The sequence below is a fragment of the Phycodurus eques genome, chromosome 1 (assembly GCF_024500275.1).
Source record: "Phycodurus eques isolate BA_2022a chromosome 1, UOR_Pequ_1.1, whole genome shotgun sequence".
Classification (NCBI taxonomy): Eukaryota; Metazoa; Chordata; class Actinopteri; order Syngnathiformes; family Syngnathidae; genus Phycodurus; species Phycodurus eques.
Genome location: NC_084525.1, coordinates 31,795,701 through 31,817,606, shown reverse-complemented (window position 1 = coordinate 31,817,606; position 21,906 = coordinate 31,795,701). Strand labels below are relative to the sequence as shown.

The 21,906-nt window shown below is 42.2% G+C and overlaps 1 protein-coding gene across 7 annotated transcripts; it reads left to right on the top strand.

The window, feature by feature from the left end:
* Positions 1–28: 28 nt before the first annotated feature.
* Positions 29–18,891, top strand: ikbkg (inhibitor of nuclear factor kappa B kinase regulatory subunit gamma). 7 transcript variants are annotated; one of them, XM_061687968.1, is made up of 15 exons: positions 29–158; positions 1,035–1,182; positions 1,816–2,075; positions 3,928–4,002; positions 4,089–4,190; positions 4,752–4,934; positions 8,791–8,852; positions 9,063–9,110; positions 13,080–13,277; positions 13,368–13,520; positions 14,975–15,047; positions 15,154–15,288; positions 15,909–16,045; positions 16,760–16,836; positions 16,991–18,891. In XM_061687968.1, exons 2-15 carry the CDS (start codon positions 1,044–1,046, stop codon positions 17,179–17,181), a joined length of 1,833 nt encoding a protein of 610 aa, XP_061543952.1. In that variant the 5' UTR covers positions 29–158; positions 1,035–1,043; the 3' UTR covers positions 17,182–18,891. The 7 variants fall into 7 exon arrangements, with proteins under 7 accessions (XP_061543952.1, XP_061543943.1, XP_061543934.1 ...); XM_061687959.1 differs by lacking the exon at positions 29–158 and adding an exon at positions 253–347; XM_061687950.1 differs by lacking the exon at positions 29–158 and adding an exon at positions 253–554.
* Positions 18,892–21,906: the final 3,015 nt, after the last annotated feature.

Here is a 21,906-nt window from a genome sequence, read left to right as displayed (position 1 = left end):
CCCTAGATTTTGTCTCTTAACCTGCATAAAAGTCGATGGGAACCAGCAAGCGAAGCTAAGCTGTGGTGTTCTATTGAGGTTACACTGCTACACACCATCCACTAGTAAAAGGCTGCCTTTCCACAAAGTTGGAAGGATATCATTTCCCAATTGTCGAGGTAAGGAGGCGGATGAGCAAATGTTATGCTCGAGCGAAAATGTTCTGCCTGACAGTCCAAACTCGGGGCTACAGCAGTATTGGGCTTTGCTAACAACACTGGCCTCGTCATGTGTTTTACAGTTAACCTCAACCCACGCAGAACGTTTTATGAGAACAAGAACATTTAGGAGCAGATGATTAACCGGAGGTATTCAATTTGTTACTGTCCGCTTTTTTGAATGTCAACAAGTGCGTCTGAAAACCGAAGCAGTCATTTCCAAGCGAGCTAGCTGTGTAAGCTAAGTCTCAAGCTGTGTAGCAGTCGCCTGCCTTCGGTGGCTTGCTAGCTGGTAGCGAGCGACTCCCTGGCTGCCTCTCTGCTTTTCTGGATAACAACACTGAAAACGAAAACTAGGTAACACGAGATCACCCACTGTCTCTTTATAAACATATGCTTGATGTTTTATTTTGTTTTGCTGATAGCGTATACCTTGTTTCAGTAGTGTGAGTAAACCTAATGATCAGAGGCATATCGAGCTGTACACAAGACGACTTTCCAGAGGTTAATTAATATCAGTAAATGAAATGTGTACTTTTATTTATTTAACTTGACATTGTTTCAAAAAAGAAGAATTTATACAGGCATATTTCCCCGTCCCGCGTTTTGCCCTATCCGTTTTGGGATGACGTAATGTTTTCTTTGTGGTCACAGACGACGTTCCTTTTGTATCCATGTTGGTACGGTACTGATGGTTGCGTTAAAATGGTATGGTTCAGGGGTCCAGTCAGGTGTGGTGCAGGGTTTAAACTGAAAGTAAATGAATGTTCTTGTGCCGCCTTGACAGCCATTGTCTGCATGGGTAAGAAAATTCTTTGATATGTGTGTTTACATCAGAGTCCAAGGATGGTGCAGCCCCAACCTGATGGTCCACTGCAGTGGGACATGTCAGGAGACGATAGTGGGGGGGCTCTCAGGGTCCCACCAGAGCTGGCAGCCAATGAAGTGGTCACCAGGTTGCTTGGAGACAACCAGCAGCTTCGAGGTACGTTCGCCAGTAGGCTGTATGGTTCGCAAACCCGATAGTCATGGCAGATGGGGATCAACTCCATATTTTTCTTTTCACTTACTGTCCTTCTTTACCCCCATGAAGCTATGACATCTTATTTTTGATAGAACGGGATTCTTATTATCATTAGTTTGTATCTCTAACAACAAAATGTGTTGTTTATAATAGTAGTGTACAGTATATTGTATATAGCCATGTGTTTTAATAACTGTTTTACTTGGAGCTATTATACCATACCAGACTTATTTGGCCAATAGAAAGTGGAGAGATGCCATATTTGTAATCAGTTTGACTTATCGTGTCTTAGCTGCTGCTGTAGTAATGACATCATAAAAGAATCAATGAGCATGATTGACTGAAGGAGAACTCCTTCAACATCATTACAAAGGTGGTAGTTGGTGTGGCATACCAGTGATGTGCAAGAATGAAAGCAACATTACAAGTGTACAGTACTACAAATTTAGATTAGCCAATACGCGTTATCTCTGGTCTCTTAATTTAGGAATACCTCTTAAGAATTGACATTTTGATCAGTTACCTCAACTAAAATAATTCATTGTGTGCATCTGTTTGACAGCCTGTCCCCTTCCCCATCACGCTGTCTTTCAGAGGCCTTGAGGCGGAGCAACCTAGCCTTGCGTCAGCGCTGTGAAGAGATGGAGGGATGGCAGCGAAAGACGAGGGAGGATAGGGAGTTCCTCAGTTGTCGTTTCCAAGAAGCCAGGGCCCTGGTGGAGAGGTTAGCCCAAGAGAACCACTCTTTACAAGGGCTGGTGAATGGACCAGCCTCCTCATCTAACCACTGCTGTAACGCCAGCCAGACTGAAGGGCCTTTTCCAACAAAGAATGGCCCTCTAGATGCACCACAGGTTGGTTCATTTAAAATTATTGGCCTCCGTGAATAGGCATATAATTTGGCCAATTATTCACTACTATACATTTAGAGTCATTAATGCAGCCCTATGGGGGGCACAAGTCAGTGCAAACTGTAGGCCGGTCCCAAGCCCGGATAAATGCAGAGGGTTGCGTCAGGAAGGGCATTCGGCTTAAAACCTTGCCAAACAAATATGAGCGTTCATCCAAAGAATTCCATACCGGATCGCTCGTGGCCCAGGTTAACAACGTCCGTCAGCGAAGAGGAAAACACAGAGCCTAGAACTGAATGTGGGGACTTTGAATGTTGGGACGATGACAGGAAAATCTCGGGAGTTGGTTGACATGATGATTAGGAGAAAGGTTGATATATTGTGTGTCCAGGAGACCAGGTGGAAAGGCAGTAAGGCTGGAATGTTTAGGGGCAGGGTTTAAATTATTTTACCATGATGTAGATGGGAAGAGAAATGGAGTCGGGATTATTTTAAAAGAAGAGTTGGCTAAGAATGTCTTGGAGGTGAAAAGAGTCTGAGATCGAGTGATGAGGCTGAAATTTGAAATTAAGGGTGTTATGTGGAATGTGATTAGTGGCTATTCCCCACAGGTAGGATGTGACCTAGAGGTGAAAGATAAATTCTGGAAGGAGCTAGATGATGTAGTTCTGAGCATCCCAGACAGAGAGAGAGTCGTAATTGGTGCAGATTGTAATGGACATGTTGGTGAAGGTAATAGGGGTGATGAAGAAGTGATGGATAAGTACGGCATCCAGGAAAGGAACTTGGAGGGACAGATGGTGGTAGACTTTGCAACAAGGATGCAAATGGCTGTAGTGAAGACTTTTTTCCACCATGCTTGACTGTTGCCAGGGTGTTCTTTTCCTTAAAAAAAAGCTTCATTGCACCATCTGTAAACATACTGTTTGTGTGCATTGGTAAAAAGCTCTATTTTTGTTTCATCTGTCTATAAAATACTCTTTATCATTTGCTCTTTTGTATCAAAACACAAGTTCTCCATAGAAAAATGTCATCTCACTTGATTCATTTTCTTCAAGAGATATTCCGCATTTAGTATTTAAACTTGATGGGTGCCAATAATGGTGAGCACGACTGTATATTGCAAGTTTAAAAATAATAAAATAAATATTGCAATGTCGTTTATTTTTCCCAATATCTTGCAGCCCTCAATTTGAGTCGACTCCACTTAAAATAGCAGAGCAGGAGTGTGCTTCTTTTTATCCATCCATTCATTTTCCGTACTGCTTTTCCTTAATAGGGTCGCAGGCGAGCTGGAGCCTATCCCAGCTATCTTCAGGCAGGAGGCAGGGTACACCCTGAACTGGTTGCCAGCCAATCGCAGGGCAGATACAAACAACCATTCGCACTCACATTCATACCTTCAGGCAATTTAGAGTCTTCAATCAATCTACCATGCATGTTTTTGGGATGTGGGAGGAAACCAGAGTACCCAGAGAAAACCCACACTGGCACTGGGAGAACATGCAAACTCCACACAGGCAGGGCCGGGATTTGAACCCAAGTCCTCAGAACTGTGAGGCAGAGAAAGAAAGCACGTCAGCATCTCTCCTTTCTCTTCACTCCTCTGAGCGATTTCCTATATTCCTCGATGGAATCTCTGGTGTATGGTGCGAACACATAAACAGAGGACTGAGTAGCTTACAAACCAGAACTTGAAAAACACCCATGGTCTTCGCAGCAGTCCCAACATGTTCCTCATCCTGAATGAATAAACAAAGAAAAGCAAACAAACCGTGGAGGGAAATGGTACAGTAAAAATCCTAATATCAAACAAACAACTTGAATGAATTAATTGCTGTTTTTCTTCTTTCAGATTCTGGATCAGCAGGGAAAGAAAACAGTAGAGGAAGCAGATCAACACACACAGACAACTCCCCCTCGCAGCTTGGTAAGATTTGAGTGGACACCTGCAGCACGCTGTGTGGGTTGTCTTGTATTTGTTTATTTTCCATCTAATGAGCATGTCTGTTCTAGGGTGATGCAAGTGTATGTAGCGCCATGAGTAGTGCCCTCCCAACCCCCCCTAGCTCCCTTACAGAGGTATCTGGGGGGTCAATGGGCTGGGAAAATGGCCAGGTGAGATTGCTCACTCCAACCCTGTTTTCCCAATCTAATCTTCTTTGTTGCTCCTGCCTCTAGATTATGTTTTCACACCACATAATCAGTCAACCCTGAGACTGAAATCACGACCGAATGACCTGTCAAGTATAAAATAAAATCGATCCTTTCGCTGTTAGCTTTATTGGCACTCATTCTCATTATCCGTCTAGTCATGTTAACTTCTGGGTTCCCAGCATTTACCACTCTACTACCATTGCCCTATTTTGTAACACTTGTAGTAACAGTGCCATATATCCAGCAAGAGGCCATTTGGGCTTTTTTTCCAATTTCTGGTGATGCTGGAAGGCAAGGCTTCTCATATGAATGGACCCCTTAGCTGTTAGCTCTATTGACACTAATTTTCCTTATCTGTTTACTCATGTAAACATCTGGGTTCACCAATAAATTAGAGCAGCTATACTTTTGTATTGTCTGCCCATTGAACCTATCATTATCATATGGGTAGTCTCTAGCTTTAGTAATGGCTCCTAGCATCTGTTCATCCAGAATTCCCTCACATTGCATGCCTCTTTTCAGCCCGTCGAGGGTGCAAGCGACTTCCTGCAAGTGAACAGCCACAAAGAAAAGCTGGAGGAAGGCATGCGAGATCTGAAAAAGAAAAATGAAGAGCTGTGCCGGCAGAGGGATGAGGGAGAAAAGGAGAGAGAGCGAATGCGTCGCTGTATTGATCAGCTGGCGGCCAAAGTGGCCCAGGTCCAGGTAATAGTAATCCACTTAGGCCCAAATTGCACACCATAAACTAGGGCTTGGTGATTTATCGATTTTATTTATTAACTGAAGTTTGTCAAGAGAATTTTTTTTTTTCGTGCTATATTTATTTAGTTTTTTTAAACCTTTTTTTAATTACATTTTATTTTCTTATTATTATTATTATTTTTATCGTGGCTTCCGGAGTTCCAAGTCTGTCCCCACAGATATGCACTGCTTACACTAAGCGCATGGCTGTGAACAGAGAGGAGCTAGTTTACAAAAGTAGAACCAGTGTTGCCAACTTTTACAGTACCTCAAGCAATTATTTTTCCAAAAAAGTGACTAATAACCAGTGACTGGTTGATGGAGAATTCTTTGCCCCAAAACGTAATCAGCCACAAATATTTGTTTTTGGGGGGCTCGGACAATAAAACGTCGCCATAAACACACAATAACAAATATATTTGGGGGGGCTGATGCCCCCCTAAAGTAAGCCTAGTGACGCCGCTGTGTTAGCATTAATGTTAGTATTCCAGTTATATACGTCTTCTTACATCGAAGTGGCGCAGCTTTTTGCTTCAGGTCCATAAAGAAGCAAAAAACCTCAGTGTAAATGTAGGGTTCATAACGTTATGGGTAGTTTTTTGCCACCATCTTACCTTAGTTGAGGCAAATGTCATCGGCGAATCTTTGGAATCCAAATGGCGAAGTCATTTTTAGTTCCTAGATCTTTTCCCTTTTAATTTACCGTAATGTACTGCGGTGTCCAGGAAAGCAGGTTCTTGGGCTGAGTAATAACGTAATCATGAGTGCGTTGAACATTGTTGGGAAATCCGTAGTGGCTGAAAAGGCCATTGAATTTTGATGACAATATGCTCAGTGCAACAAAACAATGTTCATAGTATTGTTTGTGTTGCATTTGGAATGGAAAAAAATCTATCTTTTAAAACTCATACTCCGTTGATAACTCGAGATTATGAATACTCGTTTGTCGAGGTGGTAGGTAAACTATAATATACGTCGCAGACAACACGTCGCGGTACAGTGTGTACGTAAAGTGTTCAGACACCCTTACATTTTTCACTCTGTTATATTGCACCCATTTGCTACAATCATTTAAGTTATTTTTTTCTTCATTAACGTACACACAGCACCCCATATTGACAAAACACATTTTTAAACGGAATTGTTAACATTTTTTGCAGATTTATTAAAAAAAAACTGAAATCTCACACATCCGTAAATAGTGAGACCCTTTGCTCAGTATTTAGTAGTAGCACCCTTTTGAGTTAATACAGCCATGAGTCTTTTTGGGAATGATGCAAGTTTTTCACACCTGGATTTGGGGATCCTCTGCCATTCCTCCAGAGACGCTCAATTGGGTTGAAGTCCGGGCTCTGGCTGGGCTATTCAAGAAGAGTCACGGAGTTGTTCTGAAGCCACTCCTTCGTTATTTTAGCTGTGTGCTTAGGGTCATTGTCTTGTTGGAAGGTTAACCTTCGGCCCAGTCTGAGGTCCTGAGCACTCTGGAGAAGGTTTTCGTCCAGGATATCCCTGTACTTGCCCGCATTCATCTTTCCTTTGATTGCAACCAGTCGTCCTGTCCCTGCAGCTGAAAAACACCCCCACAGCATGATGCTGCCGCCACCATGCTTCACTGTTGGGACTGTATTGGACAGGTGATGAGCAATGCCTAGTTTTCTCCAAACATACCGCTTAGAATTAAGGTCAAAAAGTTCTATCTTGGTTTCATCAGACCAGAGAATCTTATTTCTCACCATCTTGGTTCACCATCCTTCATGTATTTTTTAGCAAGCTCCATGCGGGTTTTCATGTGTCTTGCACTGAGGAGAGGCTTCTATCGGGCCACTCTGCCATAAACCCTCGACTGGTGGAGGGCTGCAGTGAAGGTTGACTTTCCAGAACTTTCTCTCATCTCCCGACTGCATCTCTGGAGCTCAGCCACGGTGATCTTTGGGTTTTTCTTTACCTCTCTCACCAAGGCTTTTCTCCCCTGCTTGCTCATTTTGGCCGGAGGGCCAGCTCTTGGAAGGGTTGTGGTCGTCCCAAACGTCTTCCATTTAAGGATTATGGAGGCCACTGTGCTCTTAGGAACCTTCAGTGCAGCAGACATTTTTTTGTAACCTTGGCCAAATCTGTGCCTTGCCACAATTCTGTCTCTGAGCTCTTCAGGCAGTTCCTTTGACATCATGATTCTTATTTGCTCTGACATGCACTGTGAGCTGTAAGGTTGTATATAGACAAGGGTGTGGCTTTCCTAATCAAACACAGCTGGACGCCAATGAAGGTGTAGAACCATCTCAAGGATGATCAGAAGAAATGGACAGCACCCGAGTTAAATATGAGTGTCACAGCAAAGGGTCTGAATACTTGTGGCTGTGTGATAGTTCAGTTTTTCTTTTTCAATAAATCTGCAAACATTTCAACAATTCTGTTTTTTTTCCTGTCAATATGGGGTGCTGTGTGTACATTGAGGGAAAATATTAACCTAAATGATTTTAGCAAATAGTTGCAATATAACAAAGAGTGACAATTTTAAGGGGGGTCTGAATACTTTCTGTACCCACTGGATGTGCAAAGACCCCGTTAAAATTGGAAATTGGATTTTTGTGGGGGAAAAAAATCTTGAGATTTTACTGTACCCCATATCGCCTAGCACTGCTTTGAACTTGGTGTCCTCAGATTACCATGAACTAGTGAGCAGGTGAGTTACATGGAAACACTGTATGTTCACTGCTAGAATATCCGGTGGCAAACGAGATATCTTTAATCCATGTTACATCCATCCATTTTCTGAGCTGCTTATCCTTACAAAGGTAGCGGTTGAAGAATGAGTTTTCCCTGTGATTGACCAGTCCCCAAAGTCAGTTAGGATAGAGCTCGAGCTCTCCCGTAGCACTGAACAAGTGCTGTAAAAATGACTGAATAGAATGAGTTAGTCAATTTAAGGTTTGTCACGATTTGATTTTACCCAGAAGCCGGTGGAGGCTGAGAGGTTTGTGGTGAAAGGCTTATTGAAGAGGATATGGAGATGGATGCTTGAGGCGTACTGGCAGGTTGTCGAGACAGACTGGCGGGTTGTGCGGCAGGCGGTGGCGTGAGCAGGTGGATGGCTTGGCGGCGTGGTGGAAGAGGTCAACACGGCGGTGTTGTTCAGAGAGCCAGTGTACCACGGGAGAACATTAATACTCTGGCAGAGGAGTCTTGGACCTGGCAGTCTTAAATGCAGGCAGAGTAGAGTGCTGATAGGCAACAGATGCGGTGGTGCTGATTACAGGGAAAAGAAAGGGCGAGAGGGGCGCAAAGCACAGCCCAAGCTCCAACAATGGAACTGCAGGGACAGACCATGACAGTTTGCCTCCAGCCACATTAAAAACCCACAATTCCAACAAAAATACAGTTTCACACTGACCACAAGCCCATTATAGCTGTTGCAAATCTCATGTTGTACTTCACAGCTGTACTATTTAGAGACTTGCTATTTTTATTATCAGGCATCTTTTTTGGGCAATATAATTTGTTTTTTTCGTTTTTTGCATGTAGTCCACAAAAAGTTCAAACCGCTTTCAGCAAAACGCCCCAAATAATCTGACAACATAAATGTAGTAGTGCTTATAGGTAATGTCACAATTAAAACTAAAAAATATCAACAGATGGACATAACATTAATTTATTTGGAAATGTAATTATGCAGCTTCAACCACTTCTAATCAATAACATTTATTTCAATTGTAGATTACTATTGGCCTTATAATAAAACGATTGTTAATAGTGTTACATTTTTGCAAATCAAGGTTGGATTCGGATGTGACCCAAAAGGCTTACACATGAATGTCTTTGACAGGCAAACAGTGCTACTGAGGAGGGTGGTCAACATCGAACTGAAGCCCAGCACTCCTCTGACTGGTATGATATCCTGTTTTTCACAATTGTTTTCATGTTTATGCTCTTTAACACTACTAAATATCCAGTGTGTCAACAACGCTTTGCTACGTAGCACTGTTCAATTAATCCTATGCACATACAGTAGAATCTTTGGGTTGAACATCCAAGAGCTCTTTTCTTGTTATCTTCTTATCTACCTCCTTCTCCCTCCATTCCTGTTCCTTGTTCCAGTTCTAGCCTCGCTAAACTCACAGAGCAGCTTCAGGCCACACAGGGCAGGTGAGCCCACAGCTTTGTGTGGCTTTCTCTCGGTCAAATGCATGTTAACTCGTTACTGTCTTCTCTGTTCTGCACTGTCGCTGTTGTGACCTCTTTTGTCTTTGTGTGGCTTTTTTTTTCATTTCAAATGTGAGCCCAAAACACGGCTTTTTATTTTATTGATTTTTGATTGTTTATTTTAGCTGGACACGACAAAAAATATTGGGCTCATCTTCAGTCTCTTAATTGCATCCTTCCTAGCTCCTCACTCCTCAAAACATTAGACGTGAAGCGTCAATTGTTCTCAAGCCGCCATATTAAGGAGCATCTCAATTGTTTTAAACGCGCATCGAGATTTGAGCATTGAGGAGCTTCCACGGTCTGTCTTAAATTAAGGGACGTTGGATGCATCCTATGCGGAACTACAATAGCTCCTCGATGGTGACGTATAAAAATGGCCGTCCACCAGCTGGATCGGAAACAGAGCGGGACTTCAAATTAAATAGTTAATCTTCTGTTTTATCATTCCTTGATTAGTTTTACTATACTGTACATATTTTGCTGAGTGACTGTTAAATTTGTGGCAGTATTTGATACCAAAATGACTTCATTACACTGGCTCATGTTTACTAAGCCTAACCAACCACCTACAGTTGTGCTCATAAGTTTACTTACCCTGGCAGAATTTATGTTTTCCGTTTTTCAGAGAACATGAATGATAACACAAAAAACCTTGCTTTCACTCATGGTTAGTGCTTGGGTGAAGCCATTTATTATCAAATACAGTGTTTACTCTTTTTAAATCATAATGACAACAGAAACTACACAAATGACCCTGATCAAAGGTTTAAATACCATTGAGATTTTGGCCTGAAAACATGTGTAGTATATTTCAATAGTGCCAAAGTCAGAGTTCCTTTCAGAGGGCCAAATGTTTGGAAATCTGTATTCAAGCCAACCATCTTTTCTTTGTAGTTCTACATCAAAGAACTTCCTTCAACCATTTGTACGTTTATTAGGGTTTTCCATTCTCCGCCCAGACTAACAGATCTTGGGTTCACAACAGGCGTCCCGGTCTGCAAAGAGGAATGTTTTGCATCTTATAAGATAAGGGTACCGGGTGTGAGCTTAGCTAGACTGTGAAGGGCCACCAGGCGGGTGTGGTTCCAAATATGGTCATGAGGAACGACCATCTTCCGGGTCCACCCAGGGAGGGGTTGATTATACACCCAGAGAAGTAAACCTTGATAAACTGAGATCCAGGGGTTTTCGGGGGCTTTTTCGTTGTCCTGGCTTTGTACGCAGCTGCTATGACACTAAGGCTTGTTCAATAACTCGAATTAGCCCAAACGCCAAGTGTCTCCAAGTGTTCATTCATTCCTGCCCAACGGAAGCCGGAGTTCTCCCGGGTGACCTCCAACTCGGAACCACAGGCGAAAAAATCCACCTAACATGCACACAAGTTGACACAAATGGGTTTTGAATGGCTACTAAAGGTAACCATCCACACCTATGATCTGTCTGCTTGTAATTAGTGTGTGTGTATAAAGGTTCAGTGAGTTTCTGGGGGCCGGCACGGTGACCGACTGGTGAGCACATCTGCCTCACAGTTATGAGGACCGGGGTTTAAATCCTGCCCCCACCTGTGTGGCGTTTGCATGTTCTCCCTGTGGATGCGTGGGTTTTCTCCAGGTACTGCGGTTTCCTCCCACATCCCAAAAACATGCGTGGTAGGTTGATTGAAGACTCTAAATTGCCCTTAGGTGTGAATCTGAGTGCGATTGGTTGTTTGTTTGTATGTGCCCTGCGATTGGCTGGCAACCAGTTAAGGGTGTACCCTGCTTCCTGCCCGAAGATAGCTGGGATAGACTCCAGCTCGCCTGCGACCCTATTAAGGAGAAGCAGTATGGAAAATGAACGGATGGATGAGTTGCTGGGCTCCCGACAGACCCTTGCACTGACATCTCTGGATTCTGAGTCATGGGGAAAGCAAAATAATTGTCCAAAGATCTGCGGGAAAAGTTAATTGAACTGTATAAAACAGGAAAGGGATATACAATATCGAAGGAACTGTGAATGACAATCAGCAGTATTCAAACTCTAATTAAGAAGTGGAAAATGAGAGATTCTGTCAAAACCAAACCACGGACTGGTCGGCCAACAAATATATCTGCCACAACGGCAAGGAAAATTGTTTGAGATTCAAAGAAAAACCCACTGATGAGCTTCAGCTGAAATACAGGACTCTCTTGAAAAAAAAAATGTTGCACAATAAGCAGGCACTTGAAGAAAAATGGGCTGCATGGTCGAGTCGCCAGAAGAAAGCAATTACTACGCCCATGCCACACAAAATCACGCTTACAATATGCCAAACGGCACAGAGAGAAGCCTCAAAACTTCTGGAACAAAATCATTTGTAGCGATGAGACCATAAACCAACCATAAACATTACATTTGGAGAGGAGTCAACGCTGGCCTATGATGAAAGATACACCATTCCTACAGTGAAACATGGAGGTGTATCACTGATGTTTTGGTGCTGTGTGAGCGACAAAGACACAGGAAACTTGGTCAAAATTGATGGCACGATGAATGCAGATTGTTAAAAATACTAGAGGAAAATTGGCACTCATCAGCCTGGAAGATGCGGATGGGACGTACTTGGATACAGTGTTCCCTCGCCACTTCGCGCTTCACGTTTTGCGGCTTCAGTGCTTCGCGGGTTTAAATAAAATATTTTTTTTAAATTAAATTTAAAAGAAATTAATAAAAATAAATTAAATATTCATTTAAAAAATATATATATGTATATATATATATATGTGTATATATATATATATGTATATATATATATATATATATATATATATACACATACAGTCATATCTGCAGCCATATGTTATTGATGTTAAAGGGGGCAATACACGGTGTTAAAAACTGGGGTATGTAAACTTTAGATCAGGGTCATTTGTGTACTTTCTGTTGTCATTATGATTTAAAAAGAGTAAACACAGTTGTTTGATCATAAATGGCTTCACCCAAGCACTAAACGTGAGTGAAAGAGAGGTTTTTGTGTTATCATTCATATTGTTTAAAAAATGGACAAGAAATCATACATTCTGCCAGGGTATGTAAATTTATGAGCACAACTGTATTTCTAAGCTTTAATTAGGCTGTCATTTTGTCAAATGCATTTGGGGACATAAGGAAAACAAGACATTATGTTGCTTCTACACAGTTTTTGCATTCAACATTATAATAAGCAACATATCAACACGTTATACATGTTTAAAAATTACTCCAAATAAGCGCTGCGTGCGGAGTCAAGGGTGGAGATAGCCTTGAGCTTGACCAGTCACAATCGTTTTTGCATCTGCAAAATTGTGACGTTACTGTAATATATTTGATTTGAATAATCCCACTTTAATTTAATCCCACTTGAAATTTAAAGCATAAAGTGACGTTTGTGGTTATAGTAATAATTCAGCCATGCAAACTGTTAATTAGTGGCACGCGTCAATGACGTCATGTCATCATTAGTAGACGTCCCCATTAAATGATGTAATCGAGGAACGATCGTCTTGATTTCCCTCAAAGATGTCTACCTCCTCCTGCTCACTCCTCTGTCAAGCTCCTCATTCCTCCGTGGAAATTCTGGTGTGAGGCACTAGCATGTAAACAGAGGAGCATGGATCTAGGAAGTGAAAAATATAGAAATGACATGAGCTCATTGTGTTAAGACGTACAATTACAACATTACAATTTTCATGTTTATATCATGATAAAAACTTCCATGACCAAAGTTGTTCATACCCTTTCTCAATAAGGGCATTGTGCATGATGTATATATAATTTGATTTCACCAAACATTTATTAGATTTGTCAACGTAGCATTTCTCATGGATTTTTAGTGGGCATTAAATTTGTTCTACTTTGAATGAAATACTACTTTGTAATTTTCAAAGGTAATCATGATTCACTACTGAATAGGTATCGTGAGCTAGAGGGGAAGCTTGACTACCTGCAGAAGAGTTCTGCTCAGCGTGACAGAACCGAGGCTCTACTCAAACAAAAGGACAAGGACTGTGAGGCTCTCAAAGCTCAGGCAACATCTCTCTTAGCAGAACTGAATGAGAGGCAGAGCTGCCTGGCCAAAAGCGAGCAAGAACGTAAAATGCTGGAGGACAAGTATGCGATCACTTCAAGGGTGCATTTCAGATTTGCAAGACAGCCTGCATGTGCGAGCTTACATATGATGTTTCCTGTACTTGTATGCAGATTGTGTAGTAAGGTGAAAGCCCTGCAGGTGGCAGAGCAAGAACTGGAGCAGCAGAGGAATCAGCATCATGTGAACATGGACAGGCTTATGTTGCAGATTCAGAGTTTGGACCAAGCCCTTAAGACAGAGAGACATGTTGTCACTGTGGAAAAGTGGGGCCACAAACACACACACAATCACCCACATACTACTTGTTCTATTCTGAAAGCATTATTAATACTAAAATACAAATTTTTGTGAAAACTTATTTTACTGAGCTACATTATGCTAGGTTGTCTTTTTTGGTTGTGCTGGAAAAAACAGACCAGACCTTTTGGCAGTACCATTGTGCTTGAGCCACTAGGCTACCATGTTAAACATCCATCCATCCATTTTCTGAGCCGCTTCTCCTCACTATGGTCGCGGGCGTGCTGGAGCCTATCCCAGCTGTCATCGGGCAGGAGGCGGGGTACACCCTGAACTGGTTGCCAGCCAATCGCAGGGCACATAGAAACAAACAACCATTCGCACTCACAGTCATGCCTACGGGCAATTTAGAGTCTCCAATTAATGCATGTTTTTGGGATGTGGGAGGAAACAGGAGTGCTCGGAGAAAACCATGTTAAACAGTCAGGAAAAAAAACAGGACAGGGCCCTGTAGTTTGTATTCATGTTTTATGATATTTGCCAACTATATTGCCATTTTGACATGCGTCAATTTCCCTTAGACAATGTCTGTGAATCAAATACTTGATTATCTAAATACCAATTTAACATTTAATCATCGAGTATTGGTACCATCAAAGTGGGACTTTTCAGTGTTACCTGCTAGCAAGATTTGAATTAGGCCTCACTTCACTAATCCTTCCCTCCCTCGAGTCTCAGACCAAAGCCACGGCCTTTACTAACATGCACCGTAAACAAGCCAACACTAGCCACAGCTGCTACCTTGGTATCAATGAGTTATTCTAAATAGAGTGTTGCTAGAACACTAAATGTTATCACTTTGACGATTTAGTTTTTGGAATGTGCAATCAATTAAAAATCAAAAATTGATGATGAACTCGCCTGTCGAGCAGAAATGTTGCTAATACTCTTAGCTGCCTGAGTTCCCACCACCTCTAAAAGAACTCCTATGTTCACCTTTTGTTTTGTCTCTAGATATGTCGAATTCGCTGCTGTGCTTCTGTTTGCTAGACTTATGCTCTGTTCTGGCAAATGAGGGATGGGCATTTGTTTTTTCCTGAGGTGAATATTCCGCCATAGTTTCAGCAAAGTTCCTGAACCCCAAGATAACAGTTCTGCGTGAGGCTGCGGGGATGTGCCCGCTATGCGTGTGCTCGGAGGTGCATGGCAAATGATTGACACCTCACCAGTCACGCCTTCTGTCTTTGATAGGTTGTTTTTCCTCGCCCGCTGTTTTTTTTTTTTTTTTAATTCAGATGAAAAAGATGTGGCCAGACAGGGATGTTTTCTCACAAATCAGCAGATAATTTTTAATGAAGTACTATTGTCAGGTCATACTGACAGTTTTGACATATGACAAAAAGCAATTTTTTTTTTTTTTTTTATTGCAAACTCTCCCTTGGAGTAAATGATGGAGTTCGTTTTCCCTTTTGTCTCTTAGGAAAAAACTGACACAGCTTCAGCATGCCTATACGTGCCTCTTTAGAGACTATGATTCTATACTCAAGAGTGAGGTAAAATAGACTCAATGAACAATAACATCCTACCCTTATGAGTTCTGCTTCTTATACAAGGCGAATGTTTTTACATCCATCTGTATGTACCACCCATGGTTTCCAGGGAGGAGATGTGCGCAGACAACTGGAGGAGGCAGAGCGCGCACTGGCCCTAAAGCAGGACCTGATTGACAAACTAAAGGAGGAGGTAGAGCAACAAAAAGGCTCACTAGAGACGGTTCCTGTCCTCACTGCACAGGTACAAGTTTACAGTTGTAGGCCACTCAGCTAAACGGAAAATCTCGACTCGAACACATCAGTTCACCTTGTTACCGTTTATAAACCGTAAGTTTTACATTCCTGTAAAACTGGCACATGACCGCACAACTTGGTTCAACACAACCAAACAGTGTTTTGTATTCAATCAACTACCCATAGCCTAAAAGTAGCACATTTCACTTTAATTAAGTCACTCAGTCTTTTTGGGTTGCAGTCTGTCAGCATGGCGCAGCTTGACAAAATTGGCAAGATTTTCCCACTCGTCCTTACATTCCAACGGTCCTCTTTTGACTTGGATTCAGGTCTGGTCTCTGGTTAGGTCGTTCAGTACCTCAGTGTGTTGTAATACAGTAGCTTTTGTGTTTCTTCATATGATGTGTATGCGTGCTAGTATGTTTAGTAGGTTTAATATTTTCCAGGCTCACGTTTTTTTTTTGTTTTTTTTTAAACCCCTGAGTCAGTTTTCCTTTTTGTTCTGTTGAGTATAAGAAGCACCAGCATGTGAGCGTGTTGACCCTGTGCTTTCAGTTAAAATTAAAAGTGATGTAACAGTACTGGATCATATAACCTTACTTTTCCTCCACCTTAATCTGTGTCCAGGCTGAGATCTATAAGGCAGACTTCCTTGCAGAACGAGAAGCAAGGGAAAAACTAAACCAGAAGAAAGAAGAGCTGCAGGATCAGCTGACTCAAGCTCTGGCTGATATTGATAGACACAAACAGGAAGCCACATCCCGGTAAATATGTCTTATTTTAAAAAACATGCCTGCTTGTCTCCATGGTGAATCTGTTGATGAAGATGGTAGTTGTTAACCTGATAGCTGTGACAGTTTTTCACCGCACTTCGAGGAAGTCAAGAATATTTGAACTGAATTAGTAGGAATGCTGCATCAGCATCAAGCTTTATTGCAGCTGTCAAGCATGGCTTTTGGCACATGGTCAAGATTAGATCTAACATCTGCATTTTCTACAGTGCTGTGCAAAAGTATTGGCCCCCTTCTCAAATTCTTATATTTTCCCCCACTTTAATGTTCAAGATCATCAAACAAATGTAAATATCAGACAAATATAACCGAAGTGAACTTAGAATCCTGTTTTTCAATGGTGATTTATTAAGGGAAAAAAAAAAATCAAAGTTGCCTGGCCCTGTGTGGAAAACGTAATTACCTCCCTTGTTAAACCATTTATTAGGTTTAGGGGGCCATTATTTTTTCTCACGGGGCCAGGTAACCCTAACCTAACAGTTAAATTCACTTGGGTTAAATTTGTCTGATACTTACATTTCTTTGATGATCCTAAACATTAAAGTGGGGAAACTATGCAAAAATACAAGAATTTGAGAATGGGGCGGGCCAATACTTTTTCACGTCACTGTACATTATGCTCGGAAAGTAATCTTTGACTGACGCTTGAATATATTACGAAAGTATCCACATATTTCGCTGTTTCAGGGCACGTATGGAGCAGATGAAGCTGAGACATCAAGAGGACCTTCCAGTCCGGGTTCCACACATTCCACCTCCACAAGGTACGTCACTACTGAGTAATGGTACACAAAATGATGATAAAAATTAATCCTGTGAAACTTGTATCACAAAAGAGTTTTAAATTGCCGAGTCTCATTATGAAGAGATAAAAAAAAAAGGAGAGAGAAAAAAAAAGCTCTGTTTTTTTTCCATCAGGTGGATTTTCTGCCGGAGCTTTCAACACGGCACCCCCTCCATCCATGTACCGCAATCCTGGATTGGTGCCGACTGGTGATCAAGGTGCAGCAGGAGTTGAGGATCTGCCAGATTTATGTTGTCCAAAGTGCCAGTATCAGGCTCCAGATATGGACACACTGCAAATTCATGTTATGGACTGTATACAGTAACAGATTCAGGTTTCATCTTACCTTCAACCACCATAATCATACATCGACCAGCCATACCATTATAATCACAGATAAGTGAATTGAATAACCCTGTAATCTTGTTACTATAGCACCTGTCACTGGTTGAGATTTTAGACTTTTGTTGCCATTCTGCCCTCAAAAGTTGATTTGATTGAATCAGGCTAGTCCCGACCATACGTGATCTGAGGAACGATATCCAGTGACCCGACAACAGGATAAGAAGTGTGAAGTGTAAATGACAGACTTTGCGCTCTACAAATATACTTTTTTTCCCCCACAGAAAGGTACTAAAGCACAAACTTCTTTCTTTTATAAATTACATGTGCTGTTCGGCTGCTTAGCCACGCAGTATAGGTGCTCACTACACCTTTTCATGCCAGAACAGTTTTGCTGTGCAACCAGAGTTTGATATACGCCCTCTATTATTTGTATTAACAGGATGGGGGGTAGTAAGCCTGGCAGTTCTACCGGTGTGTGTGTCATAGCCACGCAGTGCCAGTCACCCTTGTAAAGAATTGGACTGCAGAAAGATAAGTTCCAGCTGTTGAGTTGGCCTACAACGTCCATACACTTCAATCCAATGTTGGTCCTTTCAAATGGACTGAACAGTCAGCTCCAACCTGACCTCACACACACTTAACTGATCTGATTTGAATGGTTTGCTGTCATAACACCCCATCAGAGGTTTTGAGTCCATGTCAGAGCTGTTTTAGCTCCCATACAGTATTAAGATGTATTTTATAGTGATATGGCTGATCAGTGTAGACATGGGGTCTTTTTCCAGCTTGGTATGTAGCTGGGGTAAACATTTTTGTAGCTGCACCTTACTTGCACTTAATGCACCACATTAAATCAAGTTAACCCAAAAGGGATGCTTTAAATGACTACGATGGAATCAAGACGTGCCAAAAAAAGGACTGTTCTTATGAATGAAAGAAATTAAGACAGCATTGTATTCCTTTTGATCTGGTCCACCCATTCACTTTCTGCTGTAGCTTTTCTATTCTTCAGTTCTGTCCTTTTTCCTGCTTTTCACAAGTTTCACCTACTTTTCATATATAATTCTTTGCCTGAGACATGACAAACAAGATGTGCAGTTTAACAGGGTTTGTACACAGTCCCTCGTGTCTTTTTCTTTTTTTTCCCCCCTCTTCACACTGCGGAGATAGTGGTATTTTAAGGAAGGATTGGCTGATGTGTGGAATTTAATGTATTCTTTAATTGTGTCATCCACTGTTATTTAACAATAGTTAATCTTTAGACCTGATAAGATATCTTCGAAACAAAAAAGTCAAATAATTTGTCTGATCTCCCTAAGGGTAAACATGAGCGAATAACCTAGTGAGCTTGAAATTAAAGTGTATATTCAAATATGGTATGTTTTGGTCATAAATGTTGCAAGTCTGCATTACCTCAAAACATATCTGTACTAGAGATGGTTTAACTCATTGAACAAAGTAGCTATTCTCTATTGTACTGTGTCTGTGTATACTGTTAACTGCATCACTGCTATGTCACTGATGACCTTGATTGTGGATTCTTCCCTGTAGCTATCAATTATCTGAATGTAAGAGCATTGAGGTTAACGTTTTTGTGATTATTGTCTGTAATGATGGATGCGCACTGTTGATGTTAAAGAAAATCCTTTCAATGCGTTGACAAGTTCCAAAATAAACCTAATGTTTATTGGCTCACGTGTAATGCCGTTAACTACTGAGAAAACATCTACGGTGGGTTCATTCATTCCATTTTGAGTTCCATGAACCCTCTGGATTCTATGCTGGTCAAAAAAACATTTTCAGATGTGTTCATGCACCAAGGCTGGACTGGGATTTTAAAGAAAATAACAAAAAACAAGCATTTTGGGGGGGTTTAGACTGGCGACTCATAATTTGCAGAGCACAATAGACTACTAATTTAGATCGTATGTGTTCCCTGATTTTTTATTTTTTATTTATTTAATGCTTTTATCCATCCATCCATTTTCTGAGCCGCTTATCCTCACAAGATTCGCGGGCATGCTGGAGCCTATCCCAGCTATCATCAGGCAGGAGGCGGGGTACACCCTGAACCGGTTGCCAGCCAATCACAGGGGATATAGAAACAACCAACCATTCGCACTCACATTCACACCTACGGGCAATTTAGAGTCTTCAATTAGAGAGCAATTTAGAGTCTTCAATTAACCTCGCATGCATGTTTTGGGGATGTGGGAAGAAACCAGAGTGCCCGGAGAAAACCCACGCCGGCACGGGGAGAACATGCAAACTCCACACAGGCGGGGCCGGGGATTGAACCCCGGTCCTCAGAACTGTGAGGCAGACGCTCTAACCAGTCGGTCACCCAAACCGAAATCTCAAATTTGGTGTGGTGTATACAGTATGTTATGTAGTTTGAATATGTAGTGTCTCTACATATTCAAGACTCTAAAAAAACCGGGCGTATTATTCAGTAATCAGTATATTAAGGTTACATTTTTATTTTCAAAAATAATCTGTCAGTAATGCATGACACCAACCAGGATAATGGAAAAAAAGTCTGCAATTGGATACAGGTTCTCCTTATAACCAAATAATAACAGCATCATATAAACAACTTGTTTGTCTTTAGGCTTATTAGAAACGTACCGAACAGTTATAAATTACTTCTTAACAAATAACCATACGGATAGGTAAATTTAATTAACAAATAATTCTACCTATTGGTATACAGTGTTCTAGTTGAAGCATAATGACCTGCCACCACACCAGACCAATCTGGGTTAAAGGTGGTGGCCGTGCAACCTGTAGTCTTCCCAGTGGGGTTCCTTGACATCGTATATACAGTGGAACCTCGATTTACCAGATTAATTGGGGGGGGGGGGTCGTCCATATGAAGGCTACCGCACACCGAGCGACTTATGTTGAAGATCTTTTTTGTGGGTGGCCATCCATCCATTTTCTTTAATGCTTATCCACACTAGGGCCGCGGGCGTACTGGAACCTATCCCAGCTATCTTTGGGCAGGAGGCGGGGTACACCCTGAACCGGTTGCCAGCCAATCGCATGGCACATAGAAACAAACAACCATTCGCAATCACATTCACACCTACGGGCAATTTAGAGTCGTCAATCAACCTACCGCACATGTTCTTGGGATGTGGGAGGAAACCGGAGTGCCCGGAGAAAAGTGTGTGGCCATATGTACCCATATTACTGGACAGTAGAAATTTTTTTATATACTTTTTTTCATAGCCTAAAATGCCCAGTATACTACAAAGTTATTGTAAATATTTTAAAAAGCTTGAAAATGTTTGAAATTGTTTTATTTTGTCCAAACTTCGCACGCTGGTGTGCTAGATGGTGATATTGTTGTCATAGTCATAAGCGAGTCGAGGCCAGTGGCTTTCATGAACCGTGAGGAATTAGTGTGCTTCCTACTTCCAAATTCATTGCCATAGATTAATGGCTTGCTAAAATACTTTACCAAAAATAGCATGTTCCAGTCTCCAGAGACTTGTGTGTTATATTTCTCTTCCCGTTAACCTCGCCATGCTGCTCTCTCTCTGCTCAGAGCAGGGGCATACGGGGTTTTTAGGTTCCCGGACACCCGGAAATACATATGTCCCACACAGTCTGCCTATATTGCGCCACAGCGCCAGTAAACAGCAGCGGCCAATTCTGGAACGAACAGACTTTGTCAACACCGGTTTAAGTGACAAACTGGAAATTATTTTGGGACATGTGTACAAACAGTCTGTTACTTCCGGTATCTGTTAAATTGGGTCCGTTAAATCGAGGTTCCGCTGTACTGTATTGACCCTTTTCCTGTGGTGTCATACAACTTCCAATTTTAAAACTGTACCCGTATTGGTTGGGTGAATGCAAGTAAACCGCATGAATGCTACCGCACATCAAGCCACTTGGCCAAACCTGACTGAACTGTTGCGCACTGTGCGGGGTTTGGGAACTCTTTCCATGAGTAGCCGATGAGTCTGCCACTGCTTTTGGCCACAAGCCATATGAGTAGTATCTAAAGCATCAAATATTGTGTTTTACTGATCACCACCTGGTGGTGTGTTGGCTCCGATGGTGGGGGAAGATTGTATTGTGAGGGTCTGCTGGGAACGTCTGGCAGAATCCCCTGTCAGAAGGAGTTTCAACTCCCACCTCTGGCAGAACTTAACCCACATCCCGGGGGAGGTGGGGGACATTGAGTCCGTGTGGACCATGTTCCGCGCCTCCATTAGCCGACCGGAGCTGTGGCCGTAACGTGGTTGGTGCCTGTCATGGTGGTAACTCACAAACCCGTTGGTGCACACCAACGGTGAGAGATGCTGTCAAGCTGAAGGAGTCCTAGCGGGCATTTTTGGCCTGTGGGACTCCTGAGGCATCAGATGTGTACCGGCTGGCCAAGCAGAACGCAGTGTTGTTGGTCACTGAGGCAGAAACTTGGGCATGGGAGGAGTTTGGTGAGGCCATTGAGAAAGACAGCTTTGAGGAAATTCTGGTCCATCATCCGGCGTCTCAGGAGGGGGAAGCAGTGCACCATCAACACTCTGTACAGTGGGATTGGGCACTGCTGACCTCGAGTCGGGACGTTGTGAGTCGGTGGGGAGAATACTTTGAAGACCTCCTCAAGTCCACCGACACGCCTTCCCATGAGGAAGCAGAGTGTGGTTTCTCTGAGGCGGGCTCTCCTATCTCTGGGGTTGAGGTCACCGAG